This window comes from Oncorhynchus gorbuscha, linkage group LG15 (genome assembly GCF_021184085.1).
Source record: "Oncorhynchus gorbuscha isolate QuinsamMale2020 ecotype Even-year linkage group LG15, OgorEven_v1.0, whole genome shotgun sequence".
Classification (NCBI taxonomy): Eukaryota; Metazoa; Chordata; class Actinopteri; order Salmoniformes; family Salmonidae; genus Oncorhynchus; species Oncorhynchus gorbuscha.
Genome location: NC_060187.1, coordinates 62,487,908 through 62,512,202, shown reverse-complemented (window position 1 = coordinate 62,512,202; position 24,295 = coordinate 62,487,908). Strand labels below are relative to the sequence as shown.

The window sequence follows — 24,295 nt, the reverse complement described above, 5'->3', positions numbered from 1 at the left end:
CGACGAAGGAATAAAGGAACAATTGAGCGTGAAAGAGAAGGTAATACAACATTAGGGGAAATATTATGAAAGGTAGGCCAATGCATCAGCCTCCAAATGATCCGTGCTTGACTTGGGCTGGAGCTGTACGGAGCAATGTACACGCACCTGTCATTTTTGGGGGAATTGCATACCAGCTCCTCTTTAAAACAAAGTATCCTATCGCTGTCCCAGATTCACACATCGAGGCTAATCAAAGTGGAATGACGGCGGGATCTGCATTGAATAGCAATGGAGAATGGGCATTCCTTTCTTATTCTGCTTTGTTCAAGTTTATTTGCTGCTTGTCTGTGAATCTATGGGTGACAGTGGGCTGTTTTGAGATTGCGCAGATTGAAAATGCGCCGACATAAATGCACATGCGCTGCTCCAAATGATCAAATGAGGGTTTGTAAGGTCATGAGAATTAGTTTCAGAATGTTTTGTTAATGTAATTCCTCAAGGCACGCATTTAAATATTATCAATCACTCACTTAAAAATCAACATATCAACCATCATTGGAATGACCCTTCAGTGCGTGTCTGTGTGTATGCCAGTGCGAGTGGGCCGTTGCCCAAGGATAGAGATTTCAGCAGCAGGTATAAAATGACAGACAACAGACATACTACATAGCAGTTGCGTTTTAAATTGGCTACAAGTTATCTCGCTAGTTAACTAACTAAGCTTTATTGTCATTGTTGCCTTTCCACAGGCACTGTGGATAGCCTAAAATAAATCTGCTGGAATTGCCCTCTATTTAACAGTAGCCATATAATTGCGACAAATAATGTGCATCGATCTCCCCTGAAACATGAATATTTTAGCCGAATATAAACATGTCTAGTTTAGATGACAAAGGGATTGGTTTGTAATGTTGCAATAGTGGCAACCATCCTCCAGGATAGCTACTGGGTGTGCAGGCTTTTGTTCAAGCCCTGGCCTAACCGCCACATTGACTGTTCAACATGATCTTGATAAGTAGACTTGGGTGGTTCAGGGCTGAATCAAAAGCCAAGCCTGCACACCCAGGAGCTCTCCAGAAGAAAGGTTGACCATGTGTTGACAACTTGACTGACAGTGGAGTTCTACTTGGTGGGGGGTTAAGCACCTTGATTTTATTTTTTATTTTGGTATTTCACCTTTATTTAACCAGGTAGGCAAGTTGAAACCAAGTTCTCATTTACAATTGCGACCTGGCCAAGCTAAAGCAAAGCAGTTCGACACATACAACGACACAGATTTACACATGGAGTAAAACAAACATACAGTCAATAATACCGTATAAACAAGTCTATATACGATGTGAGCAAATGAGGTGAGAAGGGAGGTAAAGGCAAAAAAAGCCATGGTGGAAAAGTAAATACAATATAGCAAGTAAAACACTGGAATGGTAGATTTGCAATGGAAGAATGTGCAAAGTAGAAATAAAAATAATGGGGTGCAAAGGAGCAAAATAAATAAATTAAATACAGTAGGGAAAGAGGTAGTTGTTTGGGCTAAATTATAGGTGGGCTATGTACAGGTGCAGTAATCTGTGAGCTGCTCTGACAGTTGGTGCTTAAAGCTAGTGAGGGAGATAAGTGTTTCCAGTTTCAGAGATTTTTGTAGTTCGTTCCAGTCATTGGCAGCAGAGAACTTGAAGATGGGCACAACGGCAGGATATGGTAGGTCTACATGGGATCAGACACGGCAGCCTTCCAGTCAATAATGCTTACTTTTTCATGTAGGCTGTAGTAATGGAAATTTGGTTAAAAGTGTATAAACCCTTAACGGTCTCAATAGCATAATGTAATTTTGTGATTTTAGATGAAAAACGTCTAATGGACCAACTTGGGAAAAGACAGCGCCTGCATTCTTTCATCCCAGTCAAGCACGGCTAATTATACAAATTGTAAATGGACCCTATTATATTTCAAAATCAAAATCCTTTTAGTGTAAAACTGGCATGTCCTGATGGCCCAACATCCGAAGGATTACAACATAAACATCAATGATCAAATTCCCTATCATAATGTCTGGGTTTGGTTTTTACAATGTGGGTGTGGCCTGGTGTATTGGTGGTTTAGTGATAAACATCCATGGCATTACAACATAAACACATCGCTGATCAGTTTCACTATTATGACCAATGTCTGGGGTGGGAATTGTTTTATTTTATTTTGGGGTTTCTGCATGCATGTCTTCCACCAGCATTGCGTGTTCTCTCCCAGCTTCATGGTTCGAACGAGGTGCATAGTTCCAGTCCATATAATACAGTACAATAATACAGTACAGTAATACAGTCCAAGATTACTGATGCTGGTTTCATTTATTTACCCAAGAGAGCAAACATCTATGGTCTTTTATGTTTTTCTTTCGTGTGTAATGTGCTATAGCCTATCATATGTACACCTATTGGATAACGGCACAATCATTGGTGCTTTTTGGGTTAGGGCTCCTAAAATGTGTTTAATGTAGAGCTCATCATCTGGCTCAGGTAGCATCAGGTTTGAATTTTCATGCTTTAAGCTTTAATCAAATCCAGAAATATTTATATGCTTTATAATGACACTTCTGATTTTGGCGGGAAATTCCGGGTTACTCGGGAGAAAAGTGATTTAATCTTGGGATGGAACATTTTGTAAAATACAGGGAACATATTAAACCCTAGTACAAATACAGGATCTTAATTTGATCAGTCTTTTGTTGCTGAGAATTGATTTACATAAACAAACACATGGTTATATTAACAGTATTGCACTTTTCATGTAGCCTACTTTTGGCCAGCAAATAGCCTAACCACTCATCAAGCAACATTATGTACTAAACGTTAAAATCCTTTTGCAGCAGGATTATTTTGCTGTGACAATATAGGTCAAACTGAGATCCTACACCTGTACATGCAGTACATGATTTCAAATGTTTCACCTCATCTGTTATTGACAATAGTATAGCATCTGTTGAACTAGGCATGTTCTAATGAAGTGGGGTCATTTTGTTTTGTGACTAAATGTAGCATGCTCTGTTCCAGACTTCAGACATCATCTCACGTTAATGTATCCTTATTGCCCTTCACCAAGGCACTTGTTTGAAAGCTAACTCCGCCTGTCTTGATTAATGCGTATCATTGGATCCTCAATGTCCTCATTTGTGCAGCGCTTCCCACAAACATTTGTCCCAAATGTTATTCATGTTTTCTAGGGGACACCAAGTGTGACACATCACGTGGCCACTCTATGGTGAAGTCTAGCCATTACACAATTGGTTCACCGAAGCTGTTCAGGACATTGAGACGGACAGGATGGTAATCCACAGTAAGCAAACAGTGAAATCTTGACAAAGGAACAAATAACTCCAAAGTAAACAGTTGCTCTTCGATTCCATTACCATTTTGGCAGGGATACCATCTCAAAGTTTAATGGGTTTCAACAAATTACAAACAATAGACCGTTTGTTCCAAGAGGAATTAGGCTCTATTTTACCATCTCAGTTATTTCTATTGTACAGACACAAATGTACAATGTGTTCATCATAATCGACTGAGATTTCTGGTGGTGACAACTTGTAAATTAAGTGTCATTATTAGATGAGTAATAACCTGGGAACGTATGTAAATAAATAATAACTTCTGCCATGTTGGCACAGAAATATTGCTTAGGCCTAAAATATTTAATCAGCTGGACAAACTTTTTAATGAGGTAATACAGGATACCGATAGGGCTGTGACAGTCATGGAATTTTGGATGCTGGTAATTGGCCAGCCAAATGACGCGGTCTCTGTAATAAAACAAAAATAAATGTATATATTTGTTTGGGGGGGCACATTTTTCCTTTCCACATTTTCTCCTTTCCCAGCTCCGGACTGCATGTGCTGCCATAGAAATAGAACGAATAGAACAGGCATCCCCATTCAAATCAATGATCGAATGGGAAGACTGGCGGCCATTGCAAGTGTACCCCTAGGGTAAAGGCAGGAATTGAACACTTTAGGGATGTTAACCGTTAGTTGGTTAGCTGCCGGAAAATACATTTGACCCATCATGCTTATTGGTCTATAGGTGGATTTTCATAATTTTGTGTAATTTTAATCGGTGCGTGTGCATTTTCATAAATCGTCATGCAGTTTATCACACGCGCACAGCATACAGAGCCTAGTTTGAGGAGCGGAATAGCCAACCACCTATCAGACAGCGCAAGAGTTTCTCCTCGAAAGCCTGTAGGCTACTGGAGTGAAACCTGCTTTTGTAAGCTCAGTCATTGCGGCACAAATAACAATTCTAAATGCAATCGCGTGATAACTTTGGTGGCCACGATTAATTGAAAAGTAGCTATTTTTATTCGTCAATCTCAACTCGCGCCCTCCCAATCGCCATTCGGACGCATATGCTATAGCCTGCCTACCGTTGACTATCAAAGGTCACCCACTACATGTGAGCTTGAGGTGGTATAATTGTTTGAAACCTGAACGTTTTACATTACTTCAAATAATTAGGCACGTCTTACCTTGCTTCAAAGTAGCCATGCGAAACTCAAGCCGTGGAGGCAATTATTTTATAGACTTCCTCATGCCATTAACCAGCATTTATCTCTTGTTCTATTGGTTTTCATATAAACTTTCTATCGTTGTTCAGAAGCCAAAATCACAATCCTAGTCATTTTAGCACCCATCATAGTAGTTTCTATTAGATTTCCCCTCTTTCTAAGTTTCTACCTGATATTTTCATCTCTGTCACATATGGAACTGCTCGCATTAAGTGCACAGTTTATAAATGTTCCGCTAATTGCAGTTGGGCAAATGTTTGAAAAGGATGTTTTGTTAGCTGCTTCATTACATGAGTTGCATGTTCAATAGGCTATATATAGCTTTAGGCTTGCTATTGCTGCATGTTTCCATGCACTTAATGAAAAATGTCCGGTCCTTGTATGCTTACATAGTATCAGAGGAAGAGGCGAAGTGAGAGGTTTTACTCTCGCCAAGATCTGTCCAAAATAAGCCCAATGCGTTTCTATGGGCTTATTTTGGGCCTAAGCTAGTTGCCTGCCTTCTCGCCTTGGATCGACTACCATTGTTAGGGCGGAAACATAAGCATCTCGTCATTGTATACAAATCTCTGATAATATTTTCTGTTGGTCAGACGTTTTATTGTTCGTGAAAAGAATGTAACCGGTTGTTGACTGGTTTAATGAGGGTCAGTTTGAATCCCTAGAACCCATCAATATGTGCTGTGATTTATTGATTTAACTCAACTGAGAGAACCAAAATTACATTCCAATGCATGAGCATCATCAGTTAACGTCATTTGAATGAACATTCTACATTACTATGGAAATTATTGCATCACAACACCAGACGGCCATTGCGAGTGTACCCATGAATTTACCAGTCAAATTACCAGCCCATTCTATTCATGTTTAAGCAAAGGGCAACAACGTTTCATCACATCACCTAAATTCACTACAATAGGCAAGGCCTAATATGTAGACTAGCATACAAATGGTAGATTAATGCCTAGTGATGTAAAGTAATTAAGTAAAAATACTTTAAAGTACTACTAAAGTAACTTAAGTATCTCTACTTTAGTTTACTATTTACATTTCTGACAGCTTTTACTTTTATTTCAAGAAAATAATGTATTTTTACTCCATACATTTTCCCTGACACCCAAAAGTACTTGTTAAATTTTGAATGCTTAGCAGGACAGGAAAATTGGTCAAATTCATGCACTTATCAAGAGAACATCCCTAGTCATCACTACTGCCTCTGATCTGACGGACTCACTGCACACACAAGCTTTGTTTGTAAATGATGTCTGAGTGTTGTAGTGTGTCGTCGTCCTCCCCCCGCCCCGGCTATCAGTAAATAAAAAAAGAAAATGGTGGCATCTGGTTTTGGTCAAAATAAGGAATAAAACATTATGAATACTTTTATTTTTGATGCTTAAGTATATTTGAAACTCAATACTTTTAGATTTGTACTCAAGTAGTGTTTTACTTAGTGACTTTTACTTGAGTAATTTTCTATTAAGGTATCTTTACGTTTACTCAAGTATGACAATTGGGTACTTTTTCCCCCACCACTGTTAATGCTCCAGCCTGTGAATTAACTTCTAACTTCTCTGTCTTCACTGTTCAATTTTTGTGCAATGCATGCATCTCTGTTGGCATCTCCACTGGCCTCTCTTCCATCCACTCTGTATGTCTCTTATAACTCCTGAACCAGTAGCCTAGCCCAATGCTTTTTCCAGAAGTATAAATATATTTTGGTAACTTATTTTGAGTAATTAAAAAACATACTTCACAAAAATATAAACGCAACATGTAAAGTGTTGGTTCCATGTTTCATGAGCTGAAATTAAATTAAATTAAAGATCACAGGAATGTTTCATGCGCACTAAAAACATGTTGCTCCCAAATTTTGTACACAAATGTGTTTATATCCCTGTTACTGAGCATTTATCCTTGCCAAGATAATCCATTGACCTTATAGGTGTGGCATATCAAGAAGTTGATTAAACAAAATTATCATTACACAGGTGCACCTTGTACTGGAGACTATAAAAGACCACTCTAAAATGTGCAGTTTTGTCACACAACACAATGCCACAGATGTGTGCAATTGGCATGCTGACTGCAGGAAAGTCAACCAGAGCTGTTGCCAGAGAATTTAATGTTAATTTCTCTACCATAAGTTGCCTCAATGTCATTTTTGAGAATATGTCCAACTGCCTCACAACAACCGCAGACCACGTATAACCACGCCAGCCCAGGACCTCCACATTCAGCTTCTTTACCTGCTGGATGATCTGAGGCGAATCACCTTGGACATTGATGAAACTGTGGGGTTGCACAACCAAACCATTTCTGCAGTAACTTTCAGAAACCACCTCGGGAAGCTCATTTGTGTGCTCGTCGTCCTCAACAGGGTCTTGACCTGACTGCAGTTCGGTGTCGTAACCGACTTCAGTGGACAAATGCTCACCTTCGATGGCCACCGGCATGTTGAAAAAGTGTGCTCTTCATGGATGAATCCCGGTTTCAACTGTACCGGTCTTATGGGTGAGTGATTTGCTGATGTCCGCATTGTGAATAGAATGCCCCATGGTGGCTGTGGGGTTATGGTATGGACAGTCATAAACTACAGACAACTAACACAATTACATTTTATCGATTGCAATTTGAATGCATAGAGATACTGTGATGAGATCCTGATGCCCACTGCGCTCCAGCAGGTATATCTCACTGATCATCCCTAAAGCCAACACTTCATTTGGCCGCCTTTCGTTCCAGTTCTCTGCTGCCTGTGACTAGAACGAATTGCAAAAATCGCTGAAGTTGGAGACTTTTATCTCCCTCACCAACTTCAAACATCTGCTATCTGAGCAGCTAACCGATCGCTGCAGCTGTACATAGTAAATCGGTAAATAGCCCACCCATTTTTACCTACCTCATCCCCATACTGTTTTTATTTATTTACTTTTCTGCTCTTTTGCACACCAATATCTCTACCTGTACATGACCATCTGATCATTTATCACTCCAGTGTTAATCTGCAAAATTGTAATTATTCGCCTACCCCCTCATGCCTTTTGCACACAGTGTATATAGACTCCCCTTTTTTTCTACTGTGTTATTGACTTGTTAATTGTTTACGCCATGTGTAACTCTGTGTTGTCTGTTCACACTGCTATGCATTATCTTGGCCAGGTCGCAGTTGCAAATGAGAACTTGTTCTCAACTAGCCTACCTGGTTAAATAAAGGTGAAATAAAATAAAATAAAATAAATTGTTGTGCCATTCATCCGCTGCTGTTTTGAGCATGATAATGTATGACCCCATGTTGCAAAGATCTGTATACAATTCCTGGAAGCTGAAAATGACCCAGTTCTTCCATGACCTGCATACCCACCAGTAATGGCACCCATAGAGCATGTTTGGGATGCTCTGGATCAACGTGTACGACAGCGTGTTCCAGTTACTGCCAATATCCAGCAACTTCGCACAGCCATTGATGGGGTGTGGGACAACATTCTACAGGCCACAATCAACAGCCTGATCAAGTCTATGCGAAGCAGAAATTAGAAATAATGGTCACACCAGATACTGACTGGTTTTATGATCCACGCCCCAACTTTTTTTTAAGGTATCTGTGACCAACGTGAAATCCATAGATTAGGGCCTAATTAATTTATATTGACTGATTTCCTTACTGTAACTCAGTAAAATCTTTGAAATTGTTGCGTTTGTGTTGTTGTTCAGCTTCTGATGTTATGTGATCCCATTGGCTGGTGGTACAAATGCATTAAATGGGGAATCCTCTGTTCTTCCAACACCCAATGTTTATGTTTACAATGAAATGTATTATATCAGAATACCCAATGTTAGAGTATTTCCAATCAAATTTCTGAAGTAAATTGGAACCTTTTGCTATCAGTTGCATAAACGCTGTGATTGGATGATACCTGTGAGGGTTAACGAATCTGGATCAAATCCTTTGATCTTCTCAAACTCTTTAATGATAGAATTGCCGAAGGAGTGAAATGTAATAGCTGAATAGAGATGGGAGCCAGGCTACATATCGTGCTTCACCAACGAATAGCACCGCGCCACTCATCTCTGACAGTAACCTTCTGGTAACGAGTCCATTTCCTTGGCCACAAGGCCAAGCAACTGCCCCGGGCGCTGAAGCTTTGTGGGGGGGTTATGTGTACTGAAAAATACTCTGGTCGTGGCTGAATGGTTAAGGGTTTAGAGTGAGAGCAGCAGTGCTTTTCTGATGTAGCTACTTCAAGTATGGCCTCTTTTGTTTGTTGTGACATACTTCAGTTCAGTACACAAACTCTGTAGATTAAGTGATTTAAAAAAAACATTTTAATGACTCATCATTTTTGAGTCATTAATGTATGCGAAGCCTGTGTATTATGATAATGATATATGCTCTACATTATTTATTGAGTCCTAAGACAAACATTTGCAATGCATAAGAAGGTTGCTTCAGGGACCCACCAGCAATGCTGAGAGGAGATAATGCTTACCTACCAAAGTCCCTGTTTTTCAGAAAAATCTTCAGAAATTAGAATGGAGGAATGGGAATAGAAAATATATGATTACCTATTGATGTCATAAAAGTATCTGAAGTACCTTCCGAAGTACACATTCTCATCAAGACCAAATGGAAGGTAGTTTAAATTGATTGAACCAGCATGTGAAATGGTCTGTTAGGGGTAAATATTGGTATGTGGTTCACTTGGAAACCGTGCACATATTCAACCATTTCTGCCATAAATGCTTGTTTCAGGATAAATCACAGGCAAATAATTACAGTATTCATAGTAAGGATGAACAATAAAAAGGCTTGATTTAAAAACAAACCATGTCATTTGTGCAAATAAAGACGAAAGGCCGGGGAGGGAGGTGTCACCTCTGCTGCTGAGCTACATGGTAATTGGTTGTCGGGGCTTTGCTTTCACGGTCAGGGGAAACGAAGATTGCTTCATTAAGTTCCCTTTCTGATAACCGCCACAGCCGTTGCACCAATGGAACAGAAGATCTTAACTGAATGGCTATGCCATTAGTAAAGAAAAGTGCCTAAGGGAAATGAACTGGAATGGTGCATAATTAAGATAATAGCTCTATTTGCACATGGCAGCATTAAAAAGACTGAATCACATTCAATTACGGGTTCGGTTAGTCTTTTATATAACACCTTTGCTGTGGTGGTCAATTTTGAGACCATTTTTATACAGCAACATCCTGAACAGCTTGAGGTGTAAAAGGTTTTTGCTCAATTATTTTAAAGAATTGTAGTTCTGGAGGATTGGCCCGCTTGCACCAAGCACATGTTGAATTGGTCCTGCAAAAGAAGGTGCGTTCTCTAAACTCTACATCCATAAGGTTCCCTGGCCTTGTATGTTAACAACTCAACACATGAACATGTTCCCAAATGCCTTTTCATTTTTTATTTTAATATGGTTGTTGGTACTTTGGCTTCTGGCAACATATATTTGAATGATTATTTTGTACCCATTGACAGTTTGTTTGATCTTGAACTGAACTACAAATGCTGGCATAGTTTCTGTCTCTGTGCTTGGTTCTGTCTGTCTTCTGCAGTTATTAGCTTGTGTCAACAAGCTAATAAGATGAGGAATAAATTACACTCCCATAACCTTTTGTGCTCTCTTGTCTCTGGCTGCACAGCGGATGTCAAAGGTGGAATAGAGAGAACATTTTAGACATTCTGATGAACAGACACACTCCTACACACAGTGAGTGTTTGCCAGAAAACACCCCACTAAATTCCATAAATATTGAAAGTGAACGGCATGGGCCCTCCCAGAATGGTCTGAGTTGAGGGATTTTGTCGCGCGCACACACGCAATCAAGCAATGTTCCCTGTAACTGAGGTCCGCAGCGGTAGAACACTGTCATGGGCTTGTCTCTGTCATCATGAGTAAGATAAATGACACAGGCTGATCACCTGTCTGCATCAGCTTGTCAACTCAACCTCTTCCCTAATGTCAGGGAGAATTACCAGAGCTGTTGATACTACCAGAGCTGTAGATAGCCCGGGGAGGGAAGGTCGCCAATGTGCCAGAGATTACTGTAATCGCCATACCATATGATATAGGTTATGGCATGTTGGCACAATCTCTAGATTGTCTGGAATCATGTATATTGACCATGGTAAATGGGGCACAGGGTGCACTAGTCTCTCACAGCCACTGCAAGGAAAGGCTATTCAATAATATATGGAAATTGGGGGGGGACTGTAGCTCAGTTGGTAGAGCATGGCGCTTGTAACGCCAGGGTAGGGGGTTTGATTCCCGGGATCACCCATACGTAGAATGTATGCACACATGACTGTAAGTCGCTTTGGATAAAAGCGTCTGCTAAGATGGCATATATTATTATTATTGAAATTATGTCTGGTCTCCGTTACTTTGTGGATCACAGCTTGTTACATGGATAGTTTCTAGTAACTACAACTTTGGTGTCTGTGTGTAACGGTGTATACTTTGAGAAGGCGTGCAGTACACGGCCGCCATAAAAATGACACTTTCTAAGGGTTTCTTTGTGTCAGCCAGCCTAGCATATTTTATATTCTAATGGTGTCATTTGTATTTATTATGGATCCCCATTAGCTGCTGCCTTGGCAGCAGGTACTCTTTCTGGGGTCGAACAAAATGAAGGCAGTAATGAGACGTATTTCAGAATAGATTCTTTGTCCTCTGTGCATGTAAGCGCATACATGAAATGAACATGGTTCATTATGATATGTATGTGGTTTGTCCATGTCGTCGTTCAACATCATGTAGATGATCTTGTCAGTGGTTTGGTGTCTGCGGTCATATGAATAGCCATCTTCCGTGAATTGACAGTTTCCATATGTATGCCAGATTTACCCGTGTATTATTCCATGTAGAATATTGCATGATCAAAGGATAAAACATCAGATCTGTGTTGTATCATGTTAAAAAGGAATTGACCATGCCTAGCTAACTGACGAGCATGACATGTTTTAGCTTGGCATTGTTTTTTTTTGGATTCGATCAAGATAAGTGAGTTCCACAGCGGTTTGAAAGCAGAGTAAATCGGGCCTGAATGGTTTTATTTGGGGATTCTGTTTGGTTGCATTCTGTTGCAGAGGCAGCACTCCAGCTGTTGGAGCCATTCCCACATGAGTGTAATCGCAGAGGATGGCTAGTGGTAGATTCTCACGGACACCCGCACACTAATGTATCCCAGATTCTTGGAAGAAATGACCCAAATACTCAGTGACTCAAAGAAATCTACCGATGTACAACAGATTTATTATAACTCTCAAGTCACACAGAGGATATTATTGCAAACCATAGCGAATTCATGTTTAATGTCATGTGTATTGAACTTAACTAGATATGTCTGCATTAATGGATAAGAGTTTTCCCATAGTAGAGCGAGGAGAGCTCCATTACTGTTGCGAAATCGCAGTATTCAGCTATAGGCCTAGGTGCAGTGAAAGTACTGTCTGGGGTTAGATTATGCCACATGACAAAAACAGATATTTTGGTGCATTGTCAGTCTCCTAACGTCTAGCTACTTGACGTAAGATTTTGAGCAGGCACTTTATTTTCCTATAAATGTTTAAGTATCCTAAATTGCAATCCTCTGACTAGCATTAAAATCATTGTGCATTTTAAAGTTGCTCAGTAATGATCATACCCCTTGCTGGGTGAATAGGATCTGCTATAAAACATCCCTATTCATCCCATGACCAAAGCAGGATGTAAGGATGAGCAGTATCTCCCTTTCCCTCTCAGCCATTCAGGATGCTGATTCAGTCGATATCCTAAACCTAGACAGCCTCTCTCCGTCTTAGTCCGATGCTGTGGCCTCGACCGTGCTCCCCTGCTCTCCCACTCCACTGGTCTAATGAAAGACTGTCAGTCAAGTCCTGAATGCCCAGCCAGCGCTCAGGCAGCAGTCACAAAGCACCACAACCCCTGCTGTTGGTGGGGTGGGGGTTGCCGGGCAACCTCCAGTCATGGCATGTACTTTAAACTATTGACTTAGCCTTTACCCAGAGGTCCGTGTGTTGTCAGATCTACACAGAGGTTGTGTAGAGTGGATCCTCTGCCATGCCGTCTCATCTATCTCTTCTGAGCTCAAAAGTGATTGGCCTCAAAGGACATGAAAGAGTCCCTGTATCTGTGCTGCTTTGAAAAGGATCACACATCTGGCACAGTGGGAGGAAAAAAATATATTTTTATATTACATCAAGCTACATTGAGTTTTTCATCTTGAATCATGTTGAATGTAGACGCTTGATTAAATTTGCATTTTTCCATAAGTATTGAAAAGGAAATTGCCTACAGCCAGAGTGTGGTGTTCAAAATGGCACACTGTGGCAAAACCATTTTCAACTGAAAATGAAAACAAGGAGTTCTCATTGGATAATTTCACATACAACCTTCCCATATTACTAATCTTTCTTCTGTTTCGGGTCTTATGAACATGACACATTAATTCTGCAGATTACCTCTGGTGCAATGATGTGTTGATGAGTAAATAACGTATCCCCCCACCCACATAAACAGTTCTCTCTGTCTGGTTGCAACTGATTTTCTCCATGAACAGTGCAGGGGTTACCTCACCCACCTAAGCAACATCAGAACATTTCTTAGATTTATTAAAGCTAGCTATTAATAGGCCACATCTGGCCTGTTGCAATGCACTGACAATGAATATTGCCCAACATGGTCTCCAGATGCTATGCTTAGGTAATTTCCAAATCATACCAGTATAAAACAGATTTCCTTTGTGCCTCATCAAGATAGGTCCAGATTCGCATTGCTCTTATGGGCACAAAACAGCTATTGAAAAATATTCTAGTCCCTGGAGAAGAATGGATCATAATGAACCAATTAAAGAAGGCTTCGAACAAGATAAGTGAAATCTGCATGTGTTGACACTACAGGAAAGAGGAAGTGTCTAGTCCTTTCATTCTATTTGTGGAGACTGATCCATTCTCATGGGCATGCATTGAGCCAGACACTTGTTTGATACTCAAGTCGTGCTATTTGAGGTTATTATGTTGCGGAGAAAGCATAACTTGCTAGTCATTTCATTCTGACATAGCCATTTGGAAACATCAGTCACAGATTATTGGAACTTGTCAACATGAGCAAAGCTATTGGTGACTTTGATAGTCAAGCATTTTCTGTGCTACTGCAATCCTGCTCCCAATCTCTAAGTGTGTGTGTGTGTGTGTGTGTGTGTGTGTGTGTGTGTGTGTGTGTGTGTGTGTGTGTGTGTGTGTGTGTGTGTGTGTGTGTGTGTGTGTGTGTGTGTGTGTGTGTGTGTGTGTGTGTGTGTGTGTGTGTGTGTGTGTGTAGTCATTTGTGTGCGCCTGTGGGTTTAGTCGATGTTAAAGTTCATGTACAGAAATGCCATGAAATCTGAGGAATTCCTCATTGTCCTGGGCTTTCAGATCTGGTCGGTGTTCCAGACAGTCTTCTGTTGGGGGAGGGAGACTTTACATTAATTACCAGACTATCCAACAGATGTGACCCTCACCCCATTCAACATAACTACTCATCTAATAAAGGACCTTCAAGAGACAATTATATTTTTGTGTATGAATTGACCATTTGTTTTATTGTTCTCTATTTGTGAAATGAGATTCCTCAATCTAACTGACAAACTGTTTATTTCAATGGATGGATGGTGATATTAGCCATTGAATGTTGCACATTTTGGGGGGGTTTAATAATGTTTCAGATTTGCTTTGGCAGCACAACCTAGATGGCTTGAGTGATAATCATTGAACAGAACTAAACCTCGGGCTAAAAAGAGCAGACTGAGAATCTCCAATCTCTGCTTCTTTAACTTGTCAGAAACAAGCATTTCCTCCTCACTCTCTTGCTCACTTGGACTCAGACTTTGTCTACTTTAGGCTACCCTGTCAGTAGCCGGTTGTCAATTCCAATGCCCCGAGTTGCTAAACATATTGACATGTTTCTGTTTCAGCGCCGGCCCCAAAGGAGACAACATCTATGAGTGGAGGTCAACCATCCTGGGACCACCGGGCTCTGTTTACGAGGGAGGGGTCTTTTTCCTCGACATCGCCTTCACACCCGACTACCCCTTCAAACCACCCAAGGTCAGCACCCCTTGCCACACTGACCACAAATGTTTTATAGCTTTAGTGCCATTGTGCTGCTCTCTTCCTCTGTGGAAAACTCTTGCTTTAATGTAATTTCAACAGCTAACATGATTTTCTGGAAATCTGGTGTACTCCTTCAAGCCTTTACCAGTTCACTGTCCATATTTTCAATTCATTCTTTATTAGACTTGTCATGAAATGTACCCTGTGGAGTATTTTCGGTTGTTGAGTGGATGTCATTATCAAGTGTATGAAATGTGCTTTTGGATATCTCTTTGTGCTTCTTAGAACCCAATTTTTCTCTCACTTGCTTTCATTTTGAGTTCTGACTCTTTCTCTCTCATTTTGTCTGTTTCCTCCCCCCAATCTTTCATTCTCTCTTTTTGTCTCTGTTTCTCTCTGAGCTGTGTAAGAACCGGCTCTACTGTTTGACAGCAGACTCAAACAAATCCACAGGCTCAAGCTCTGCTCAGTGTAGCCAGAGGGCTCAAGTGTTTTGTCCCACTGTGATCTGTAGCCAGTTCTTCCGTCACTGTAGCGCACAATACATGCTCCATTGGACTTTTGCTGTATACTATAGACTCTTACCAGAGCTTTTTTCAAGCCCCTAACTGAAACTCCAGTTTGACAAGCTTGTTGGACAGATTGGAAGTATAAGATTTGGTTGTTAGGGTTAGTGGGGCAGGGAGTGCACCATTGTGGGGTTATTTATCATGTCTTATTCTCGGTGTGTTCAAAATGCCAAGGCTCATTAGAAGTTTCCTCTGCAAGGTCAGGGTCAGTCTGTCCAGATGTTGGTGATTGGAGTACTGGGCCGGTGTCAGGTGTCAGGCCTAAACAGATGTCAGACTCACTGTCAATCAGAAACACGGTAGTAAACTTAACAGGGACGTTTGTGTGGATGTTTGTTGTACAAAGGTTTGACCTAAGCACATATGAAACCAAATAAAGTAATTTTGACCCATTATTTGATTCCCTGTGAAAGTCTTATAGGAATGATTGTTTTCCTCTCAAACTAATATGTAACGGTTGTAGTGAGATTAGAGATAGGCATGGGTTTTTTTTCTGGGGAATTTCATGACAATTATAAAGGCTTTCTGCATATTGGTAAATGCACCATGCCGCCCCCTGTTGGCTATATCAAAGCCTAAGGAAATTAGAAGGCAGGCAAATTAAAATTATGGTATTTTTTATGGTATATCAAAACTCTGCAGCTGTGTTATAAGGGTTGTCACCATCTTCTCAACAAAGAAATTACATAATTCTGTTTCTTACATTTCTATTTTGTCCAATTTAGACTATTCCACTGCCAGTATTGCCGCTGAAGCATGTTTCTAAACTATAAATGCTTTCTTTTCCTGTAATCGCCAGGTAACATTTCGGACGAGGATCTACCACTGTAACATCAACAGTCAGGGGGTGATCTGTCTGGACATCCTGAAGGACAACTGGAGCCCCGCCCTCACCATCTCCAAGGTGCTGCTGTCCATCTGCTCTCTGCTCACAGACTGTAACCCAGGTAAGAGACCTGTCAATGTCCACATCATGAGCTGCAGTGTTCTCATTTCAGTTGGTAATTCATGACTGATTTTAAATTACATTTGAGTTGACACTATCTACACACACAGATGGCGATAGTGTAAACTCACAGCATGAAGGATTATCACCATCTCTGTGTAGATAATGTAGACTCACAGCATGAAGGATTATCACCATCTCTGTGTAGATAATGTAGACTCACGGCATGAAGGATTATCACCATCTCTGTGTGTAGATAATGGAAACTCTCAGCAGGAAACATCTACACACAGAGATGGTGATAATGTTTCATACTTTGATAACTGTCTGCAGCTCTTCTAGTGGTGTTCCAGCATTCCCTTCCCCAGGGACAGTAGCTCTGTTGCTGTTGAACCTGTTGATGGAATTTAAATGATCTTATTCATATTTTAATACAATGTAATAATATGCTCTAAACTCCAAAAAAACATACACCGGTGAAATGCCATTCATTAATGCATGCTCTGATCTGCGTCCTTTTTTTGTTGTCATTGCAGCGGACCCTCTGGTGGGGAGCATTGCCACACAATACCTGACAAACAGAACGGAACATGACAGAATAGCCAAGCAGTGGACGAAGAGATACGCCACATAGATCCCCGTCTGACTTTTCCACTGTCACCCACCCCCACTGTACTTCTCTACCTCTCTCCCCAGCCTTTCAAAGCACACTCACTAAGTGCAATGTTATACCTGTAATCCCCCCCCGAAAAAACTTTGTATCTACCTTTTCTTTGTAAAGAACTGTCCTTTGTTCCTTGTTGACTTGAAAGCTTCTTTTTTATACAAAGAGTAGTTTGGGATTTTATTTTCCAATATCTGAATGTTGGAATTAATGTATTGAAAAAAGACAATTATTCTAATAAGTATTGTCCCTCAACTATACAGTATGTATCCTTGTTTTCATAGTGGCTCCAGGAACAAAATGCAGATTATATACTCTTTTTACTTTACTCTAGGTTCGTGTGTATTTTTTAATTTCCTATTCCAGTCATCAATGTTATCTGCATGGAACAGGAGGAAGATTTGCATCAAATGACATGTCATGCTCTTCTACGCTTTCTGGTTTTGTTTGTACTGTATGTATTTTTTCAAACGCTTTTGAGGCAGACCACAGAAATATAGGTCTGCTTGTGAAAGAGGCAGGACTTGTACATTTACTGGCTACTCTGGCATGGCAGGGTGGTTTGTTGTGCACTTGTATTAATGAAGCACCCAATAAAACACTGGTTGGCTTGTGAGATACTCTTCTGTAACTGTGAACCCTCTGTGACAGGTGTTAAGATGTTATTCTCTGGACCTATCATCCTTCTTCCTCATGACTGACACACACACCTGTGCCTGAGCATATAATGAACAGGGAAACCCAGGGAATCAGTGAAACCAGGGTCAAATAGACTACAGCAGAAGAAACTGCATCACAGGTCTAGGTTAAGAGGTGGGCATGAACCATAGACCATATATGAACCTCTCTTTCACCTTGACTTGGTGACACCATATTCATTGATGCTCCAAATTGTATTTTGGCCCTCATCCGACATGTGCTTTTTCGTGCATCTTTTGTTTAATGTATGATATCAAAATGTCAGATCAGTCTACGAAGACCTAATGTTGAATGATCCCTGTGCGCCGATTTGCCTTCATTATTGTGAGAGCACATATGAATCCACTGCACCCGCGGCACTTCCGTTCCACAGAAGGCGATTTGCACGAGCACAGGCAGTGGAGAGATCCAGACACAAAGGAGGTGATTTGCTACTTGGCTGACGTTACTTTTAATATTGAATATGCCTCATGAGTTATAAAATATATTGAAGTTCTCTGAGTGTATTCAACTTGTTTTGTATTGGAAAAGACGGCTAGTTAACGACTCAACAGATACATTTGTGGTGACACTGCCTGGCTCAGGAAATAAGTATTAACGTTAGCTAGCTCAAGCTAGTAACGTTCGTAACTAAACTAGTTTCACTATGGTGTAACCTTGTTTGCCAACTAGCGTTAGCTAAGTTGAAATATCTCAGAATGTTGAAAGGTTGAGGTGGGCGTAAACGTTGATGTAACTACAGTATTTTTCCGAACTTTCTAGCTTAACGTTGGCTAAGGTCTGGGCAGTCAAACGGTCGGCTAATAACGGGGGGGGGGGCGAGAAAATCAGCAGGTCGGACGTTTGTGACTAGCGTTAACTAGCTAGCTAGATGGTTATGCTAGCCAGCTGTTAATGTACACTTAGTTAACCAAAACTAGTCCAACCAGCTAGACTTGGCACAAGCAATTGCAAACGTAAACTACTGTAGGCGAACACGCTAGAAAACTACTATAGCCTCTTTGCTCCAGGAGACCTGTAATTTACACACAAATTAATGTGTTAGATCATTGTCTTAACGTTTCAGGACTCCAGGAGCGAAGAGGCCATAGCAAGAAACTCCAGACCAGAGATATTAGCTAGCAAGCTAACATTAATTACTGTGAAGAAGGCCCGAGAATGTTCCCATCAAATGGTTGGCCACAAAGACTAACTAACTAGCTGTTGTTCACCACCATGGATCCATTTGTTCCTTCTGGGCGCCTTTAGTATTAGATGACGGTAAGTTAGCTACAATTTCACATCATTCATGATCTATTACATTTGGGGAATAATGGAGGCTTGCCATATCAGGGCTGTCAAACATTGTTTGCTCAACCATCCATAATCACAACATTATTGCCAGAGGAGGGATGGGGGTGGCAGCTAGCCAATTACCTTTATTTCAACTGAGCACTAGCCAAGCAGCAAGCTGTATGGGACTCCCTAACCCAGTGGTTCCCAACCAGGGATACTTGGCCTATCCACAGAGGGTACTTGAAGACTCATGAGACCATAGGCCTACTGGTGAAATGTACATGAGGGGGTACTCTGGGAAGAGCAAAATTCAGTTGTTGGTAAAGTACCTGAAAATTGTTGGAAACCTCTGCCATAACCTAACATAGCAGGTGTAAAAGAAAACGCCTGAGTGCACTTCCCACATCTAGTTTTCAGCAGAAAAGGAAGCTAGGTTGAATAAGCTGTATCCCCGTAAACCAGATGCATCAGGTTGTTGGCATCGCCGCTAAGCCTAGGGACTCCCTAAAAACATGCCACTTCGATACAGCTACGACCGGAAGTAACTCTTCCTAGCAAGTTAGGAGAGCATTTTCACTAAACCTTTTCCTAACCTTAACCTAATTCTCCTAACCAGATATGTTAATTCTCCTAACCTACTGCGTACCTTCTCCTAACCTACTACGAAAAAGTCACTTCCAGTCATAGCTGTGTTGAAGTGGCTTGTTTTTAGGTCATCTCAGCAAGCTATGTTGAGGTAGCCATTTTTCCTAGAACGTCAAAGGTGCTCTGTCATAACTGTAACGTTACTTAATTTTGCAATGGCTTGAAAGCAATATCATTTGTCAAAGCTACTGCTTTTTTTTCTTCAACTGCTGCATCACAATCACATTGTAGGTTCCTTCTAATTTATTGTCCAAACCGGTATGTCGGATAAGGATTCGTGTGTCAGCACCAGCTCTTCGTCTTCCTCCTCCAATCAAAACAAACCGAAGGACACACCTTGCAAGAAACGGGAGAGCAAAGCCAGTATGAGCAAGACCTCCAAGCTGCTATCCACCAGCGCAAAGAGGTAACACACCCAAACCTCATTAAATATTGGCTGGTTGTCACACAACACCAAGAATGTGACATTTAGTCAGAGGGGTGGGTTAATCTCCTAGATGATTGTAGCTAGCACTAAAATGTTCTTTGTACTTTATTTGTTTAAAAATATTCTAGCCTCACTGTATTGGACCAAAATATCTGTGCCATTTCTTTACCTTTGGAAGTTCATGGCTGAGAAAACAAAGATGTTTAAGGTATGGCTGATTGATTGATCTGAAGGCATGTTTGTTTCTGCAGGATTCAGAAAGAGCTGGCAGATATCACGCTGGACCCTCCGCCAAACTGCAGGTTGGTTTTATTTGAGCTCATCTTCTCTTTTCCAATCCGCCCCCAGTGTTTTGCGTATTGCCATGGTCAATACCTACAGGCGACTCTCCAAACAATAATTATTTTACCACTTATTCATAAAGGATTGTGTTACTTTCTGATTTCTCATGTTGTCCCATATGCTGATAAAATAAAGCTGCACCTATTTTGATCAAAATGTTTTGACTGCTGGTGGTGTTTAGAAATCTACATGAAGCGTAATTTTACGTCTCCCCCATTGTTGGATCAGCCTTGTAGTCATCACTAGATAATTTCCACTACTTGTTCAGCATGTACCAAGGATGAAGGCTGATCTGCTCTGAGGAAGTCAATATGGGTCGCGATACAGAGGCACGTCATCAGGGATTGGTTGCGAATGGAGGCTTCTTTGAAGCTTGAGAATGTACTGTTCTCTCAAGCAATATAAACCTGTGTGTTCACCAAGTGGGTACCAACCCAAGGGATAATAGGCTCTAAACAGTTTCAGACAAGTTTTTTGCAGGTGCAGTAAGCTTTAAAGGGACAATCGATTCATCCATTTTGGGACTTATAAATTAAATTAAATGTACCCATAACTTGTATCTATAACCTCATGAGCTTAGTTCAACTGTTGTACCCCATTATACCCCCCAAAAAAAAAATATATATATAAGCTTGTTTCTCTCCGACGTTTGTAAACAAAGTAAATGTTAACAAGCACAATATAGCCTCAAAACATAGTTAAAATTATTTTTTTTAAATCATGGATGGTCTTAAATGTCTATGAATTTAAGTGGTTATATTTCTCTAGCCCTATCCCTCAGCTTTTTACGTAAACGGGTGAGGAGAATGCTTTAAGGTATTTGTCCCTTGTGGCAATGAGACGAAGTACACACACAAGTGACCTGAGCCATAACAATAACAAAGAACGTGGTCCAGTTATAATATAATAATAATATATGCCATTTAGCAGACGCTTTTATCCAAAGCGACTTACAGTCATGTGTGCATACATTCTACACCAATTAGGGAGACTGTTCTCCTTTGGTTTTCCAGGTGGGTAATGACAAAGGAGTTGGCTAAAGTACAGATCTGTGGCCAGGCTAATAGTATAACATAATCTGTAACTTTATCTCATTTAATTCCAGCGCTGGTCCAAAAGGAGACAACATTTACGAGTGGAGGTCAACCATCCTGGGACCACCGGGCTCTGTTTACGAGGGAGGGGTCTTTTTCCTCGACATCGCCTTCACACCCGACTACCCCTTCAAACCACCCAAGGTACTGGGCAATCGTCAGCTACCAGTCACTTTTTACCCTCTACACTATAAAACGGTCATCTTGGTTTAGTCCCACGCAATAAATGGGACAGATTTTTTTGTTCATTTTCGTGTTCTTCAGGGTATACACAGCAAAAAATGCAACCGTCGATGATCACAGTGTTTGTCATATTGTGCTGCTACTAAATTGTTGCCACCACAGCAAAAAAGAAAACAAAAAACGAGACTCGCTTTCCAGATGCTAGAGAGCCATTTACATGTGTGCCTCTGTTTTGTGTGTGTGCGCGAGTCGGGTCATTGCCAGAGAAGGAGGGACCGTAAAGGTAGCCTATGCAATTTCATCCATAACAACACTAACTAAATTTCCAATTTGAAACACAGCTTGTAGCTTGGCTAGTTAGCTCACTAGTTATTGTGCTAGTTTAATTCCATGTGCTAAAAACAAATCCAAACGTTTCATAAAAATGTGCTCAAATGAAATTCTATTATATTTGGATTGTTTTGTCACATTTGACAATTTCATTACAATATGGAATTTCTTTTTGAGAATGGTGAAATGGGGATGACTGAATTTCCTCCAGTTTCTAGAACACAGCAGGCAGCATATGTACAGTACTTACAATCCCTGCGTTTTGCCAAGATTTCCCTGTTAACATGTTGAAGTACTCTCATTAACCAACAGAGGGCAATTGACACCTCTACTTGGCTCATCTTACTCTAGCAATTCCTTGTGGCAGGCAGTGCGCCTGCAGGCTGACACTCAGTTGTCAGTCGAATGGTGTTTCCTTCTGACACATTGGTGTGTCTGGCTTCCCAGTTAAGTAGGCGGGTGTTAAGAAGCGAGGTTTGGTGGGTCATGTTTCGGAGGACGCATGACTCGACCTTCCCCTCTCACAAGTCCGTTAGAGAGTTGCAGCGATGAGGCAAGATCGTAATATCTTGATTACAAACAGAAAATGTAACCAATAAACCTGCTGTATGTAAAATGTTGTGTGATATATCATGGAAAATAAATACATGTGACTCTGGAGGACAACATAATGTTTGTTTCCAACATTAGAGCTGTTTTCCTCAAGAAGTAAAAATCTGCTTCGTGTTTTATTTCCTTGCCACGATACTAACAAGTATTGCAATACTGGTATCATCCCGGCCCTACATGCTTTGTCTTCTGCCCCAATAAATGTTGATCCACTTTAATAAATAGTTATACTGAACAAAAATATAAACTCAACATGCAACAACTTCAATGATTTTACTGAGTTACAGTTCATATGAGGAAATCAGTCAATTGAAATAAAATCATTAGACCTTAAATCTATGAATTTCACATGACCTGGCAGGGGCGCAGCCAATCAGAATAAGTTTTTCCCCACAAAGGGCCTCATTAGAGATACTTCTCAGTTTCATCAGCTGTCCTGGTGGCTAGTCTCAGATGATCCCACAGGGCTCCCGAGTGGTTAAGTACATGTTTTATTTTAAGAAGCGGGATGTGGTGGCCCTGGGCTGGCATGGTTACATGTGGTCTGTGGTTGTGAGGCCCGGTTGGATGTACTGCCAAATTCTCTAAAACGATGTTGGAGACAGTTTATGGTAGAGAAATGAACATTCAATTCTCTGGCAACAGCTCTGGTGAACATTCCTGCAGTCAGCATGCCAATTGCACACTCCCTCAAAACGTATTTGTGGTATTGTGACAACTGCACATTTTAGAAGCCTTTTATTGTCCCCAGCACAAGGTGCACCTGTGTAATAATGATCATGCTGTTTAGTCAGCTTCTTGATATGCCACACCTGTCAGGTGGATTGATTATCAACAAAATAAGCTTTTGTGCCTGTGGAGAATGTCTGGGATCTTTTATTTCACCCCTTACATGTTGCGTTTATATTTATGTTCAGTATAGATTTTGAGAGTCTCTAGCCTTGTTATGTTAAATATGCCTATAGCATGTACATTTTCTACTTTTGTTTTTCCTCAAGGTAACGTTTCGGACGAGGATCTACCACTGTAACATCAACAGTCAGGGGGTGATCTGTCTGGACATCCTGAAGGACAACTGGAGCCCCGCCCTCACCATCTCCAAGGTGCTGCTGTCCATCTGCTCTCTGCTCACAGACTGTAACCCAGGTAAGATATCCATCAGGGAGCCTAACTGGCTTCTTTGTCCCCTTTTACTTGTTTCTCTTCAGATCTGCACCTGTCCCAGACTGGAAATATGATACCAGAACAAATATTAGTATTCCTGACTCCTGAGAAGGGTCAAATTAAATCTGCAGGTAACATGGTAAATAACAAATACCGGTCAGTTTCTTTGGTGTAATTTTGTGCTCGGATGTGGATTACTTTTTATTATGGGTATCACTTTGAGGCCCACACACAATGCCTTTATATTGCATTTATAATTCCTTATGATACCACTAAGTTGGCATAACTCATAAGTAGTTATAAAAGGCTTAGAATTCATCACTTGAAGCAGAGTAATTGTTTCAAAATTCACCACCCTCTAACTGTTATTTCCCTCATGTTGTTTTTCACTTTCAGCTGATCCCCTGGTTGGAAGCATCGCCACCCAGTACACGACAAACAGAGCCGAGCATGATAGAACAGCCAAACAGTGGACGAAGCGGTACGCCACATAGGCCCATAGAGCACAGCCGTGTGGGGGGGATTTCTATTTCAGATTTTTAGTACTTTATTGTCTGGTATATTTTTTGGGTTCCTGATTAAGTTATCTGTGCAAATATGAAAATAAAGAGAAACAATGAAACAATATGTAATGTCATATATTTTATTACTCTCTGTAGGATTCTTCACTGCTTAGCTAATCTCCTGAAATTTAGTAGGCTATCCC

The 24,295-nt window shown here is 40.7% G+C and overlaps 2 protein-coding genes across 5 annotated transcripts in view; both read left to right on the top strand.

The window, feature by feature from the left end:
- The window catches only part of LOC123997683 (ubiquitin-conjugating enzyme E2 E2), a 32,614-nt gene extending 15,173 nt beyond the window's left edge, over positions 1–17,441 (top strand). The window contains exons 4-6 of the mRNA XM_046302155.1: positions 14,504–14,636; positions 16,011–16,158; positions 16,694–17,441. Coding sequence (XP_046158111.1) covers positions 14,504–14,636; positions 16,011–16,158; positions 16,694–16,791 — 379 coding nt within the window. The 3' untranslated portion in view covers positions 16,792–17,441. The remainder of the gene's footprint in view (positions 1–14,503; positions 14,637–16,010; positions 16,159–16,693) is intronic.
- A 272-nt stretch (positions 17,442–17,713) lies between these two features.
- LOC123997682 (ubiquitin-conjugating enzyme E2 E1-like) lies at positions 17,714–24,216 on the top strand. 4 transcript variants are annotated; one of them, XM_046302150.1, is made up of 6 exons: positions 17,714–17,943; positions 19,713–19,846; positions 20,119–20,169; positions 21,315–21,447; positions 23,424–23,571; positions 23,986–24,216. In XM_046302150.1, exons 1-6 carry the CDS (start codon positions 17,812–17,814, stop codon positions 24,081–24,083), a joined length of 696 nt encoding a protein of 231 aa, XP_046158106.1. In that variant the 5' UTR covers positions 17,714–17,811; the 3' UTR covers positions 24,084–24,216. The 4 variants fall into 4 exon arrangements, with proteins under 4 accessions (XP_046158106.1, XP_046158107.1, XP_046158109.1 ...); XM_046302151.1 differs by having other exon boundaries at positions 17,793–17,943; positions 19,672–19,846; XM_046302153.1 differs by lacking the exon at positions 17,714–17,943 and adding an exon at positions 18,587–18,780.
- Positions 24,217–24,295: the final 79 nt, after the last annotated feature.